Source organism: Entelurus aequoreus, linkage group LG16 (assembly GCF_033978785.1).
Source record: "Entelurus aequoreus isolate RoL-2023_Sb linkage group LG16, RoL_Eaeq_v1.1, whole genome shotgun sequence".
NCBI classification, from domain to species: Eukaryota; Metazoa; Chordata; class Actinopteri; order Syngnathiformes; family Syngnathidae; genus Entelurus; species Entelurus aequoreus.
In genome coordinates, this window is record NC_084746.1 from 36,233,303 (window position 1) to 36,249,489 (window position 16,187).

At 41.2% G+C, this 16,187-nt stretch overlaps 1 protein-coding gene across 1 annotated transcript in view; it reads left to right on the forward strand.

Annotated features, from left to right (window-relative positions):
* The window catches only part of pde4dip (phosphodiesterase 4D interacting protein), a 113,737-nt gene that overhangs the window by 44,086 nt on the left and 53,464 nt on the right, over positions 1 to 16,187 (forward strand). The window contains exons 8-9 of the mRNA XM_062022749.1: positions 887 to 1,043; positions 4,810 to 4,863. Of these exons, the coding sequence (XP_061878733.1) occupies positions 887 to 1,043; positions 4,810 to 4,863 (211 nt within the window). The remainder of the gene's footprint in view (positions 1 to 886; positions 1,044 to 4,809; positions 4,864 to 16,187) is intronic.

The following is a 16,187-nucleotide window of genomic DNA, read 5'->3' on the forward strand; positions in this document are numbered from 1 at the left end:
CTGAATTGCGATGCATCTAAAAATCGATTATTTCCCCCACCTCCAATCATGGCTTCATGATTTCATTATCACCATATTAACTTGAATACTGAACTAATGCTGCTTTTTATTGCAATATTTATTAGTTTAGTTTGGATAATGGTGACACATGCGGAAAAAGTGTAATTTTGAAGCAAAGTTTTGTCATGCAAAGTGTATTAATTCACCGTTACTGAGAATGAGATATACCACGTTTCCCATTTGTATGTATGCTTACTTACCTCGCACAAGGAGCTGTTGTTATTGGCTCTCCAGTCCTCCCGGAAAAAAACCTTCACTTCCCATATTTTTCTCCTTTCTGGGTTGCGGGGAAATGTATGCAATTGCTTCCCACATTTTTTGCGAGTGGCGCGTACCCGTTCCGCACAACAGGGCATGTTTACACGGCAAACACTCTTCAATTAAAATAATATATATTTTTATATATATGTGTATAATGAGGAAGTGCAGTGTCACTTAGCTATGGCTTCAAACTGGTGCATAACATGGCGCCCTGTGGTCACATTAGTGTCTTTTGACCAATCACTGAGGAAATCGCTTTAACCGGGTGTTCCATATTTTTTCTATACAAGACTCTACGTATCAACTAGTCTGTAAAGAAAAAGATTGTTTTAAGAAATCTATTGTTTGGCTTTCTTTCAACAATTTCATTGTTGTTAAGACTATCTTTGTAGAAGAAAAGAAGAATAGCATAATAGAAAATACAACTCATCAATTAATTACTAAATAATTGCATTAATTAATTACTCAATAATTGCATAAGCTATTCGATTCGTACCATATTCTGGATGTTTATACTGACTCGACCGTCTTGTTAACGTAAAAGGCGCTGTTTGTCTGTGTCTAGAGTTATCAAGGAGCTGACCAAAGAACTTCACTCGAAGGAGGTCATCATCACAGAGCTGAGTGGGGAGAAGACGAGCCTTACACAGAAGGTGGGCGAGCTGGAAGGACAGCTTCACGAGCTGTCCTCCTCTCTGCTGCAGAAGGACAAGGATGTGGAGGTACACCGGCCCTTTAAGACAATACTTTACCTTCAGCTGGTGCACTGTTAGCTTGTATGTACAATATATATATATATATATATATATATATATATATATATATATATATATGTATATATATATATATATATATATATATATACACACAGTACAGGCCAAAAGTTTGGACACACCTTCTCATTCAATGCATTTTCTTTATTTTCATGACTATTTACATTGTAGATTGTCACTGAAGGCATCAAAACTATGAATGAACACATGTGGAGTTATGTACTTAACAAAAAAAGGTGAAATAACTGAAAACATTCTTTTATATTCTAGTTTCTTCAAAATAGCACACCCTTGGCATTCTCTCGATGAACTTCAAGCACACCTGTAAAGTGAAAACCATTTCAGGTGACTACCTCTTGAAGCTCATCGAGAGAATGCCAAGAGTGTGCAAAACAGTAATCAGAGCAAAGGGTGGCTATTTTGAAGAAACTAGAATATAAAACATGTTTTCAGTTATTTCACCTTTTTTTGTTAAGTACATAACTCCACATGTGTTTATTCATAGTTTTGATGTGACAATCTGCAATGTAAATAGTCATAAAAATTAAAAAAACCACATTTAATGAGAAGAATATATATATATATATATATATATATATATATATATATATATATATATATATATATATATATATATATATATATATATATATATATATATATATATATATATATACATATATATATATATATATATATATATATATATTCTTTATGTTGCTGGGGCCCAGTCTGTCGAACAGTGAAGAATTAATACGAGCTTTCTAATGTTACCACATTCCACTTTAGCGCTCCTGGGCGAGACTTGAGGCTCCTGAAGCAGCCTATGTCACATTCCTCTAGACTTATTTAAACAGCTGATCATGGAAGTCAAAGGAGTTATTTAAGCATGCAGAGAACTTTTTAAACAAACACACACACACTGATGTAAACAGGTGGCCGAGTTTACCGCCACTGAAAGAATTTTTGAGCATTAGTAGATGATTATTTCAATTTAGTACCGTATTTTTCGGATTATAAATCGCTCCGGAATATACGTCGCACCGGCCGAAAATGCATAATAAAGAAGGAAAAAAACATATATATGTCGCACTCGAGTATAAGTCGCATTTTTGGGGGAAATTTATTTGATAAAATCCAACACCAAGAATAGACATTTGAAAGGCTATTTAAAATAAATAAAGAATAGTGAACAACAGGCTGAATAAGTGTACATTATATGACGCATAAAAAAACAACTGGGAATGTGCCTGGTATGTTAACGTAACATATTATGGTAAGAGTCATTCAAATAACTATAACATATAGAACATGCTATACGTTTACCAAACAATCTGTCACTCCTGATCGCTAAATCCGATGAAATCTTCTTCCTCGTTGTCGCTCCTGGTATGCGCCGCTAGCGTCCTTTCTTTCTGCTGCTCGATCGCCGTTTTCTGCTGCATATTTCACTACGTCCAGCTTGTAATCTAGGTATGTGGGCTTGTATTAAGCCTCAGGGAGTTGAACGCCCCTGCCTTACATAGTTCCGGGTCACCCTTGGGCAAGGTGTAGTACCCGAATGCCCCCCCCATCAGGGTTACGATACCCCCCATGAACTACACTAAAAGAGGATGCGTTACCCGGCCCGGAGGAAGCCCGGGGCCCTCCTCCGGAGCTAGGCCCGGAGGTAGGGCTCGTCAGCGAGCGCCTGGTGGCCGGGCTTGCCACGGAGCCCGGCCGGGCACAGCCCGAAGAAGCTACGTGGACACACCATCTTCTCTGCCACGTGGGCCCACCACCCGCGGTCAGAACCATAAAAAGCACTCTCTACGTGATTTTGCGCGAGCACAGACTCAATTTACTTATATCTTTTGGCATTTAGGGGTGAGCATTGAATACACAGCCCAGGGACTGCCAGTGTGAAATGGGTTTATAAAGGGGAATGATTATTGGCGACAGCAGGTGGGTACACTAATCAACAAACTGAAACCTGTGTGTCTAATCAGCTCTCCTAGCCACAAGAAAGTAAATAAAAGGAAAGAGCGCTCAAACAGAAATAGACTCAAACATAGGAGAACCACAACAAACATTAAATGTGTCATGACCTGTCAAACAAGACACAACCTGGGCTGACAGGTCATGGCACAATTCTTATGAAGTAAAGCACTGAATATAACAATAAAATAACATCTGTCACTGTGACATCAGAGGCCGCACAAGCCCAAAATGGTTGTGTGCATGCACAAAATTAGTTTGTTGCGTTTACGTATATATGTCTATGGTCTAGGGCAGTGTTTTGTAACCATAGGGTCGGGCCCATTGTTGGGTTGCAAGCTCCCCTAGAGGTCTGGCAAAAAATGTCTTGTTTCTCAGCTGTGGTCTGTATGGGCCGCAACTGTACTTAGTTGTAATACACTTTTCCACCACTTGTGGCAGTAATGACAATCTCAAACAAACAGAAAAAGTCTGGAGCTAAAGTCATAGAGAAGTTCAGGTATGACTAAAGTTGCCAATCTGTATTTTACGTTGCATTTAATTTTATTGACAGTTTAATTAAGAAACATATTCATTAATAATTATTTCAGCACTACATAATTGTATGTACATTTATTTGTTGTCAGTTATTTCTAAGTCCCTTCTTATGGAGTATATTTGGTTACTACTTATTTTTCTAATCAGCCTGACCTAAGCCAAAGTTTTATGTGTTAAATAAATAGTCATCTTTGTGATTAACCTTGACAAGGTTTTAAACTGTGAGTAGGTTGGATATAATTATTAAATAGGATTAAAATCGAGAGTAAGATTACTAATTCGGTGTCAATATTTGATTGGGCCCCTCTGTAGTGCATACTTGCCAACCTTGAGACCTCCGATACCGGGAGGTGGGGGGTCAGGGGTGGGGGCGGTGGGGGGTTCTTGGTCGGGGGTGTGGGGGCTGGGGCGTGGTTAAGAGGGGAATATATTTAAGCTAGAATTCACCAACTCAAGTATTTCATATGTATATATATATATATATATATATATATATACATATGAAATACTTGACTTTCAGTGAATTCTAGCTATATATATATATATATATTTTTTATTTTTTATTTTTATTTTATTATAGATATAAATTAAAAAATGCTTGAATTTCAGTGTTCTGGAGGCTATCCAGTAGATGGCAGTATTGTCCTGTTTAAGAGTGTCACAACATTGCTGTTTACGGCAGACGAACTGCTTTACGGTAGACTAAACGTGACTGCTGTTGCTGGGAGGACGTTAATGAAACTGCCTAACAATAAACCCACATAAGAAACCAAGAACTCGCCCTCGATCATTCTACAGTTATGAAGTCATTGGGCAGGCAAGCTGTTTATATTGTGGGAAAGCGGACGTGAGAACAGGCTGTCTCCACTCAGGTCCGCATTGAGCTGGAGGGGGCGTGGCCTCCAGCTCCGGCTGAATACCGGGAGTTTGTCGGGAGAAAATTTCTGCCGGGAGGTTATCGGGAGAGGCGCTGAATACCGGGAGTCTCCCGCTAAAAACGGGAAGGTTGGCAAGTATGCTGTAGTGGAAAAGTTGGGCCCCAAGGTCAAAAAGATTGAGAATCACTGGTGTAGGGTACATGTCATAAACAATTGGGCCAAATAGGATACTTTGTGGTCATGTACTGTACAACCATGCATTATTAGTTACTATTGCCTCTCCATTATGCGCATACAATAGCATTTTCCTCTCCTTTATGTAGTTCTATCAGGAGGAGCTGGGTCAAGAGAGACTACGCATTGAACAGGAAATGCAGGTAAGCCAAATTGAGCAAGTATGTGTGTAACTGACGGTCGTGAACCTTCACATGGTATCACTAAAGCTCCACTGAATATCAGACCTGTGTCAAATTCCGCATGGTTGAACTTGAAGGTCAGAGCCTAAATTTGACAACGTCTGCCTTCTCCTGGTGAGGCAGCAAATAGCACTTTTAGTCTGTAGCTAGAACAGGGTTCAGCAACCTGCGGCTCTTTATTGCCGCCCTAGTGGCTTCCTGGAGCATTTTTTAAAAAGGATTAAAAATGGAAAAAGATGTGGGGAAAATATTTTTTTTGGTTTGTATGTTTTTTGTTTGAAGACAAACATGATACAAACCTTCCCAACTGTTAGAAAGCCCACTGTTTAATATGTTTGTGTGTGTGCTTCACTGATGAGAGTATTTGGTGAAAATCGTTTTGTCCTACTAATTTCGGCGGTTCTTGAACTCACCATAGTGTGGACTGTGACGCAACAGTTTGTTTACATGTAAAATCTTCAACTCTTTCTTTGTCTCATTTTGTCCACCAAAAGTTTCATGCTGTGCGTGAATGCACAAACGTGCGCTTTGTCGATGTTATTGACTTGTTGGAGTGTTATTTAGGCATATTTGGTCAGTGCATGACTGCAAGCTAATCAATGCTAACATGATATTTAGGCCAGCTGTATGTACATATTGCATCATTATGCCTCATTTGTAGGTATATTCGATAAGGTGGTGATCCGACAGGATCACCACCTGATCGTGGTGGGGCACTTTGCGCGTCTCCATGACCCCTAGAGCTATGTCGGCTGGAGTCTTGTACTCCTGGCAGGGTTACCCATGCCGAACAGGTCGAAGGGTAGAGTCCAGACTAAGAGTGATCCCGAAGACCTCAACGGTAGAACAGGCAGAAGATGGTAGCAGTGAGAAGCACCACAATGGCTGTAAAAGTGGACGAAGGCTAAGGGATCACACCCTGACAGAAAAGCAAGCTGGTGGCAGCAAGCTTTGAGGCGGTTTCCCAAAAACCTGGATTCCGGCAGCTTCCTGCAGTTGTAAGAAGATGCCGGTCGTCTAGGGTCTCCCTTGCCACTGGAACGATCTTCTTACAATCAAGGTAGTGGCGTTGGGAAAAGCGCACCCCTCATGCCACTCTAAAAACCATCATTGCGCAGGTATCTTCTTTACCTGAGTCTCCGACCTCAAAAGTCTGACGGCGATGGAGCGTCCAGTAACGGGGGCAGGTTTGAATGAGCTGGAAGCCCTTAGCTGGAACTCTGCACGTCAGCGGCACAGGACAACGGTCGTTAGCAGCTGGGATTGAGTGGCAGCTGTTTCCGTCAGACTCCTGTGCGTCTGAGCAGCCCCTATTTAGGGACCGCACTGCTCACCCCAATTGGGGAAAGGCCTAGAAAAAGTGGCCTAAAGATTGCCCACTCAACACGGGCAGGAAACCGCACCTGTCGGGACATTCCATTACGCGGTCGAAATACAAAGATTTTACCATTTAGAATTGCAGCATGGAACATAAGGACACTCCTGGATGCCAGTCCGGACAGACCACAGCACAGAACAGCACTTGTTGCCAGCGAGCTAAAGCGCTACAATGTGGATGTGGCAGCACTCAGTGAGACCCGATTCCTCGAGGAAGGCTCACTCAATGAAGTAGGAGAGGGTTATACGTTCTTTTGGAAAGGATACCCCATGGGCGGACCACACCTTCACGGAGTTGGTTTTGCAATCAAGAACAGCCTTCTGCTCAAGCTCACAGAATCACCAGTGGGTGTCAGTGAAAGGCTCATGACTCTTCGCATCCCCCTTGCAAAATGCAGACATGTCACTTTGGTAAGTGCCTATGCACCAACTCTGCCATCCAATGATGAAGAGAAGGACTGCTTCTACCAGGCACTCGATGACATCCTCAGTCACATCCCGAGGAGTGACAAAATCATGTTGCTTGGTGATTTCAATGCAAGAGTCGGAAAGAACACGCAAAACTGGAATGGTGTGATCGGCGCCCACGGCATTGGAAAAGTCAACCCCAATGGCATGAGACTCCTTAGTCTCTGTGCGGAACACGATCTTACCATCACAAACACCATCTTCCAACAAAAGAACAAATATAAGGCATCCTGGATGCATCCCAGGTCCAAACACTGGCACCTGATCGACTATGCGATCGTGAGGAGGGCTGACCTCAAGGACGTGCTCATTACAAGAGCTATGCGAGGGGCAGACTGCTGGACCGACCACCGCATGATTCTGACAAAGGTCAGAATGCACGTTCGGCCCCTAACACGTCACGGTGCACCAAAGAGGAAAACACTCAACTGTGCCAGACTCTCCAGCAGCGACACCCGTGACAACTTCCGTCGCTCCCTAGCTGAGAAGCTGGCAGACATTGAGCCGCTGATCACCTCAGAGTCTGGGATGGATGAGAAGTGGACCTCTCTATCCACCATCCTCTTTGACACTGCAGCCCAAGCCATTGGTTTTAAAACCAAGAAACACCAGGACTGGTTTGACCAGAATGCTGGAGAGATCTCCACCCTCCTGTACAGAATGCACAAGGCACACAGAGCCACCCTGAACAACCCACAATCCCAATTCCATAAAAAGCAATGGCAAGCCCTTCGTTCTGAGGCCCAAACAACTCTCAGAAAACTGCAAGATGAGTGGTGGATCTCAAAGGCCAATGAAATCCAGTCTCACGCTGATAGAAACAATATGCACAGTTTCTATGATGCAGTGAAAACCATCTACGGCCCCAGAAACTGCTCCCTGGCACCTGTTAGATCTGCTGATGGAACATCTTTAATCAAGGATCAGGCTATGATAGTGGAGCGGTGGGCTGAGCATTTTAACACCGTGCTCAACCAGCCCACCCCAGTGGACCCAACTGTCCTTGCAGAGCTCCCTGAACATCCTAGCTTGCCAGATCTCGACCTCCCCCCAACCTTCAAAGAAATACTGCATGCAGTCAAAACCCTGAAAAACAATAAATCCCCTGGACCTGACAGCATCCCGGCTGAACTTCTCAAGGAAGGAGGCTACCTCTGTACACGGACACTGTATCTCTACATTTCAGAGGTGTGGAGACGAGAGTGTGTCCCGCAACAGTGGAAAGATGCCAACATTGTGACCATCTACAAGAACAAAGGAGACAAATCCATCTGCTCCAATAGTAGGGGTATCTCTCTGTTGGCCATTGCTGGAAAGGTCCTTACCAAGGTCATGCTCCGCAGACTCATCCCCGCAATATCAGAACGGGTCACCCCAGAGTCGCAGTGTGGTTTTCGGAAGGACATGGGGACAGTTGACATGATCTTTGTGACACGTCAGCTCCAAGAGAAATGCCGGGAGCAGCACAAGGACTTGTTCATTGCCTTTGTCGACCTTTCAAAGGCATTTGACACAGTGAACAGGGACCTACTGTGGCAAGTCCTGAAGAGATTTGGGTGTCCACCCAAGTTTCTCACCATCCTTGCACAGTTCCATTCTGGGATGATGGCCCGAGTGGTAGTTGGAAGACACAGCTCAGAGCCCTTTGGTGTGAAAACTGGAGTGAAGCAGGGCTGTGTGCTGGCTCCAGTTCTCTTCAACATCTTCCTCGTCTGTGTCACAACACTGCTACGTAGGGAGATGGAGGAGCAGGCTGGAGTTACCATAGACTTCAGGCTTGATGGTAACCTGTTTAACATCAGGAGGCTACAGGCAACTACCAAGCTGACCTCAGAAACCATCATTGAACTGCAATACGCCGATGACTGTGCCCTGGTTGCCCATACACCACAGGCTCTGCAAAACATCCTCTCGGCAGCTGTAACTGCATATACCAGAATGGGACTGACGATCAACACCCAGAAGACAGAGGTACTCTGTCAGTCCAGTGCTGACCTCCCACAATACCCCACAATAACCCTCACAGCAGCAGGGCAACAGCTGCTCACGGTGCCCACCTTCAAATACCTGGGGAGCATAATGTCTGACACCTGCTCAATGGATGACGAGATCCAGAACCGCCTCAAGCAAGCATCAGCATCTTTTGGTCCTCTAAGGAGAAGGGTTTTTCAGAATAGCAACCTCAAACTCCACACCAAAGTGCTGGTCTACAGAGCAGTATGCATCACTGCATTACTGTACGGATGTGAGGCATGGACTATCTACAGCCGCCATCTGAGAAGCCTGGAGACCTTCCATTAAAGATGTCTGCAGAAGATCCTTGGCATCACATGGAAGGACAGAGTGCCGCACACAGAAGTGCTGGAGAGGGCAGGCAGCTGCAGCGTGGAGTCCATCATGACCCAACATCAACTCAGGTGGTTGGGGCATGTCATCCGAATGCCCAGCCATAGACTCCCACGCAGAATCCTCTATGGTCAGTTACACCTTGGCCAACGCAGTGCTGGTGGGCAGAAGAAGCGGTTCAAAGACCAAATGAAGACCACACTGAAGAGATGCCACATCAACCCCTCTTCACTGGAGGAACTTGCTTCCTGCCGAGACCTCTGGCGCTCCCACTCCTCACAGGGAGTGGATTATATAGAGGAACAGCGCACACAACACCGTGCAGCAAAGCGTGCGAAGAGGCATGCTCGCCAAGCCACCCCTGCTCCCCCCAGCACCTCCTTCACATGCCCGGTCTGTAACCGCATCTGTGGATCCAGGATCGGACTGTTCAAACATCAGCAGACTCACAAATAAAAGAAGATGGTCATCATCGCATCGATGGACAACCATAAGCAAGCATTTGAGCTCATTTAATATCCTTTACTTTTATCCTCTTAGTATATTATTTAGTTTTGCATGTCTCATGACACATTATCTGTATGTAATATTGGCTGCATTTCAGATAGTTGTTTGTGTGCCATGTTGTTCCAGGCCACAACAAATGTTACCCAGCTTGCCACACATCCATACCTTTGGTAATTAAAAGCCAGTAATTTCCAGGAGTTATCTCACCTTCTGAGTAGCCTCTGATTTACTAATGGTTTCTAATGTTGTAAAAATGTGTAGAATAAATATAAAATTTCAACATTTCTGTCAACGAAGATTTGTTACAGCCTGCGACACAGTTATTTTGATAGTAGGCTATTATAGCTAATATAGACACTTACATCATGCGTTGCCTTCATTGTAACACTTATATACAGCTTTTCATTTTTTGCGGCTCCAAACAGATTTGTTTTTTGTATTTTTGGTCCAATATGGCACTTTCAACGTTTTGGGTTGCCGACCCCTGAGCTAGAACAACACCTTTACTCCAAAAACTAGAAAAACATGAAGGACAATAAATACAAAGGAGTATTAGGGCCACATAGAAGTTATTGCAAGATAAAGTAAAACTAATATAAATTATATATATATATAAATTAAACAATAACTATTTTTAAAGCCAATGAGTAAATGTCAAAAATCCCACTTGAACCTAAACGCAACAGTTAGCAACCAGGAGCCTATGGCCTGTCTAGAAAACTGTCTACACATTCATGCATTGGTTGTCCTCATTTTTAGGTGAGGGGTACATTTGTGGTGCATAGCATACATATAGTACTGAGGTCGTCAAGGTTCATAGTAATAGACAAAGTCTCAATGACTTGTGGGCAATGAAGACGCTTTGCTTAAAAGGCGACCATGGTTTTGAACTGATCTTGCTCAAATTTTACAAACACATGCTTGTCAGTGCCCGGAATGTGCGTGCTAAATTTCACAGTGATTCAGCAAAAACACCTCAAAGTTACAGTGGTTTCGTTTTGTATAGCGTAGTGATTCTCAAACTGTGGTACATGTGCTATTAGTGGTATGCGGGCTCCATCCAGTGACAAATAGACATTTTGACAAATGTTTACTCTTTTGTGTACAGCGGTTCAGGACTACAAGAACATTACTGTTTATTACAGATTTTTTTTAAATGTTTCTGTTTGCACACATAAACAAAACCAACAAAAGATTTTTAGTAGTTAACTACTGTACTTTCCGGACTATAAAGCGCACTGGGATATAAGCCGCACCCAGAAAATTTTTGAAGAATAATGTTTTCCCATATGTTAGCTTATAGTCCGGTGCGGCTAATTATTAGCCGCACTGGACTATAAGCCGCAGATATATATGTCGTGATATGAGTTATTTACACAGAAAGATTTTGTAAATGTTTATTTACATACCTTATTTTCTCCAAACGGTGCCTGTTACGCGCCAGTAAAACAGCTGATCAAACAAAACAGAAGTCATCGTCATGGACCCACAAGCTTCGGAAGCTAGCTCCCCAATCAGCTAAACAGACACAATAGCTCCACGGTGACGTTTTAATGAATTTACTGAGGCATTTATGAAACTGAAACAATACAAAAATAATGCCCTTGTAAGTTAATAATACTAACACAGACACTTGTAAACGTGATAGCATATTAGCTAATACTAACAATGCTAGCATCATTACATAATGATAGCACATACAAATATGCATGAAAACACTCCTACAGATATCGCACATGGGACGGTTTAGGAAGTATAAACAGTTTTAGTTATATTGCAAAACTTGCTTGAAATGATGAATGAAGAATCCATACAAGTAGAAACGCTATGGACGGTTAGAAGACTGAACAGCACTCCGATTGGGAAAAAAAAAAAAAAAAAAAAACGACCGATAAATGGAAGGACACTGCAGCATCTGCAGTGAGCAAATTCTTCCAAAAGATGGCGCTGTAGCATAAACAATAAAAAAACATGTCAGTGTTTTTGCTTGTTTTTGTATAAAATTATCTTTATTGTTGCCATCTGCAAAGAAAAAACCATAAATGAGTCGCTCAGTCTTATAAGCCGCAGGGTTCAAAGTGTAGGAAAAAAGTAGCGGTCTATAGTCCGGAATTCACAAATCACTTAATAAAATACAGTATGTCCACTTTATTCTTGTGGTATCATTATATGTTTTTTTTCTTTTCAGTCAGGCTGTGTAATGCTCTTTCATAAAGTGTAGAGTCCATCATCTTTTCTCCAGGGCTTACATAATCACAGAAAGCAACATCTCCTATTACAGTCACAGCTTTATCTGACATCCCCAAGGACACATTTCTCCTCTTCCTTTAAAGTTCACATCAGTGTGACTCATGTACGTGATTTGTTTACTTTGACATTCTATCAACAATCCCTCACAGTATCTTCCTGCCATTACGCGTATATTAATATAGTATGTGGTCACCATGGCGATGCTTTCTTTTGTGCACAATTTAACTTGCAAATCAATTTGGAGTGAAGAATGCAAATGTTTGTCCACCTTTTGTGTGCCGGACGTATAATAACAACTGTTTAGTTCAAGCATAATGCTGTATATGGGATATATACAGTACATTTCGCTTCTCTTCGGTCAGGTGGTGTTTATGTGTGTGTTTGCTTGTCTGTGTACACATTCCACTGAGGTGTCCTCTGTTGTGTGTGCGTGCATGTTGGCATCTCGCTCGTTGAGAGGTCACTGACTCTGGTTTCAGTCGACTTGTCGATAGGTCAGGTGGACTTTTGGAGCGCCCGGCGAGCCAGACATCAGGCATCAAGTTGTTGGTGTTTCAGACTGACACTCTCCACAAGAGCTCTTAATTTGTTCCCCAGACGGCTCAGCCATTTAGATCCCAATCAATGTCTCAATGGTAGAATAAGAGAGCGGAGGGGATATCATGTTGAAAGGACTGTTGCTAGGCGACACAGGATGGACAAAAATAAGACATTATATTGGATTGTAATTACTTTGACTGTTTGTGTTTTCCTCCTGCATACATTCAAAGTTTGACATAGTGCGGCCCCATATAAAGCAACGTTCTACAAACCAGTGAAGTTGGCACGTTGTTTAAATCGTAAATAAAAACTAAATACAATGATTTGCAAATCCTTTTCAACCTATATTCAATTAAATAGACTGCAAAGACAAGATACTTAACGTTCGAACTGATAAACTTTGGGTTTTTTTTGCAATTATTAGCTCATTTGGAATTTGATGCCCGCAACATGTTTAAAAAAAGCTGGCACAAGTGGCAAAAAAGACTGAGAAAGTTGAAGAATGCTCATAAAACACTTATTTGGAACATTCCACAGGTGAACAGGCTAATTGGGAACAGATGGGTGACAGGATTAGGTATAAAAGCAGCTTCCATGAAATGCTCATTCATTTACAAACAAGGATTGGGCGAGAGTCACCACTTTGTGAGCAAATTGTCCAACAGTTTAAGAACAACATTTCTCAACGAGCTATTGCAAGGAACTTAGGGATTTCACCATCTACGGTCCGTAATATCATCAAAAGGTTCAGAGAATCTGGAGAAATCACTGCACGTAACATTGAATGCCCGTGACCTTCGATCCCTCAGGCGGTACTGCATCAAAAAGCAACATCAATGTGTAAAGGATATCACCACATGGGCTCAGGAACACTTCAGAAAACCACTGTCAGTAACTACAGTTTGTCGCAAGTTAAAACACTACTATGCAAAGCGAAAGCCATTTATCAACAACACCCCGAAACGCAGCCGGCTTCGCTGGGCCCGAGCTGATATAAGATGGACTGATGCAAAGTGGAAAAGTGTTCTGTGGTCTGACGAGTCCACATTTCAAATTGTTTTTAGAAACTGTGGACGTTGTGTCCTGAGGAACGAAGAGGAAAAGAACCATCTGGATTGTTATAGGCGCAAAGTTCAAAAGCCAGCATCTGTGATGGTATGGGGGTGTATTAGTGCCCAAGACATGGGTAACTTACACATCTGTGAAGGCACCATTAATGCTGAAAGGTACATACAGGTTTTGGAGCAACATATGTTGCCATACAAGCAACGTTATCATGGACACTCCTGCTTATTTCAGCAAGACAATGCCAAGCCACGTGTTACAACAGCGTAGCTTCATAGTTAAAGAGTGTGGGTACGAGACTGGCCTGCCAGTAGTCCACACCTGTCTACCATTGAAAATGTGTGGCGCAATATGAAGCCTAAAATACCACAACGGAGACCGCGGACTGTTGAACAACTTAAGCTATACATCAAGCAAGAATGGGAAATAATTCCACCTGAAAAGCTTCAAAAATTGGTCTCCTCAGTTCCCAAACGTTTACTGAGTGTTGTTAAAAGGAAAGGCCATGTAACACAGTTGTAAAAATGCCCCTGTGCCAACTTTTTTACAATGTGTTGCTGCCATTAAATTCTAAGTTAATGATTATTTGCAAAAAAATATTAAGTTTCTCAGTTCAAACATTGAATATCTTGTCTTTGCAGTCTATTCAAGTGAATATAGGTTGAAAAGGATTTGCAAATCATTGTATTCTGTTTTTATTTACGAATTACACAACGTGCCAACTTCCCTAGTTTTGGGTTTTGTATACAACACAATCATGCCGTAGACCCTGAATTTTTGCCTTTTTTTCCCCACCACAGTCAATTGCGTAGTTTTGTACCAAATATTGCTTATGCAGTAAGTCCTGACTCCAAAAGAAGGAATTTAAAAAATAACTAAATAAAAATAACAAAATATCCAAACCTACTGGTGGATTGTGCCCGCCCCCACAATCCACCATTCCTGTCACGTGGGGGCACTATCCGCCCAGCAGGTTTGGCAGCCGAGCTACGCACATAACTTTATCGAAAAGAAAAGGGTAAAAAATAACGCGGTCTCGGGAATAACGCGATCGTATTTCTTGGACCACAACAACCGCGTTATATCAACCTTTGAGTGTATTTGTGCTGCATGACAGCGTGACCATCTACTTCGCAGGTGTCAAACTCAAGGCCCAGGGGCCAGATGTGGCCCGCCATTTTATGTGGCCCTCCAAAGGCTGAAAATAATGTGCTTTATTAAAGTACTTTCTGGCTAAATATATTTGTTCATTTAATTTTGACAGAAAAAAAATACTGCAATCATATTATAGGTGGGACTCTTTGGGCATCTCACAATTTGATTCCGATTCTTGGGACGGAGATTCGATTCAGCACATTTCTTGTAATATATTATTTGGTATATACATTTTACCAAAACCTTTTCAAAACCAAAGCTCCTCTTGGCTGCTGACATATGATTTATACACACAGTGTTGGCCTAAAAACGTCTTTTTAAAAATGTGTTTTTTATTTCTTTATTTACAAAAATCCCAGAATGTTAATCCAATTAAAGAAAATAAAGCAAACCAAATTCCAAACCAATCCGAACTTCAAAATACTCAGGGTAGAAATGTATAAAGCCATTGAGAAAACATAAAAATATCATACTAAAAAAAGAAACAACTCAAATTTGCTCAACAACAGTATCAATTATAACATTGATAGTAATAATACGTCTTTAATGTTTTCAATCCAAAAAAGGATTATTAAAAAAAAGAATATTTGGTAAAAAATAAACATTTATCGATTCTCGAAAATGTTTCATCAATTTAGAAGCAGAATAAATACAAATTGAGATTTGAATGGGAATTGATTTTTGGAGCACCCTGTATCTTGTAAACTGTATTATTATCTCACATGCAACAAAATACAAGCATTTCTTTTTTGGGGGGTTATCAAAAATAAATACATAAATATCTGCTTGTCACCTTGACTTACAATTTCAAAGCAAATTATCCATCAAACTGTTGGTAAATGATAATAAACACAATAGCCTATGCAAACTGTGAATAAGGATCACAGTACAACAATTAGTAAGTGATTTAATTATATGGGATTACCAAAATGATCACAAATACATTGACGGAGTGAGAACTAGTAATGCATGTTGTCCTCTGTCATTAAGGGACAAATATTTCACAGCCTTATTTCCAATGCAAAACACTCAACAAGTTTAAAAGAAAGATTAAAAAAAATAGAATAATCTGAAAAAAAACTGTTAAATTGTGAGTGGACATAATGCACTTATGGCATTGTTTTTTTTTTATGTTTTTGTTGTTTATTCAATAGTTACGTGGTTTTGGAAGCCTGAAAATGTACTTATTTTTGTCTAATGTCCTTTGTGGTGGACATGAGGACTTACCAATACCTTTGCATATGATGATGATGGTTAAATTAAGATTCAATATGCGGACATGCAGGGTTGTAAATTGTAACCAAGAAGAAAAACAGATTCTTGCAGAATCATTCATTAATATGACTAAAGAAAAAATAGTGGCGTGAAATTTTAAAAATGAAAACGTTCTTGTTAACTGATGATTTTTCATAGTTTTTACATGTTTTTTTTGTTCCTCTTGAGAAGAGAAAAAATTATGAATGAAAAAATTATTAAGTTGGTGCCAGACACCGTACTGTTGTTTTCTGTGAAGGAAGATAACAATCCTAACACATTTTCTGACAAAATAGTGAATGAATATTGCTTTCACCCAAAAC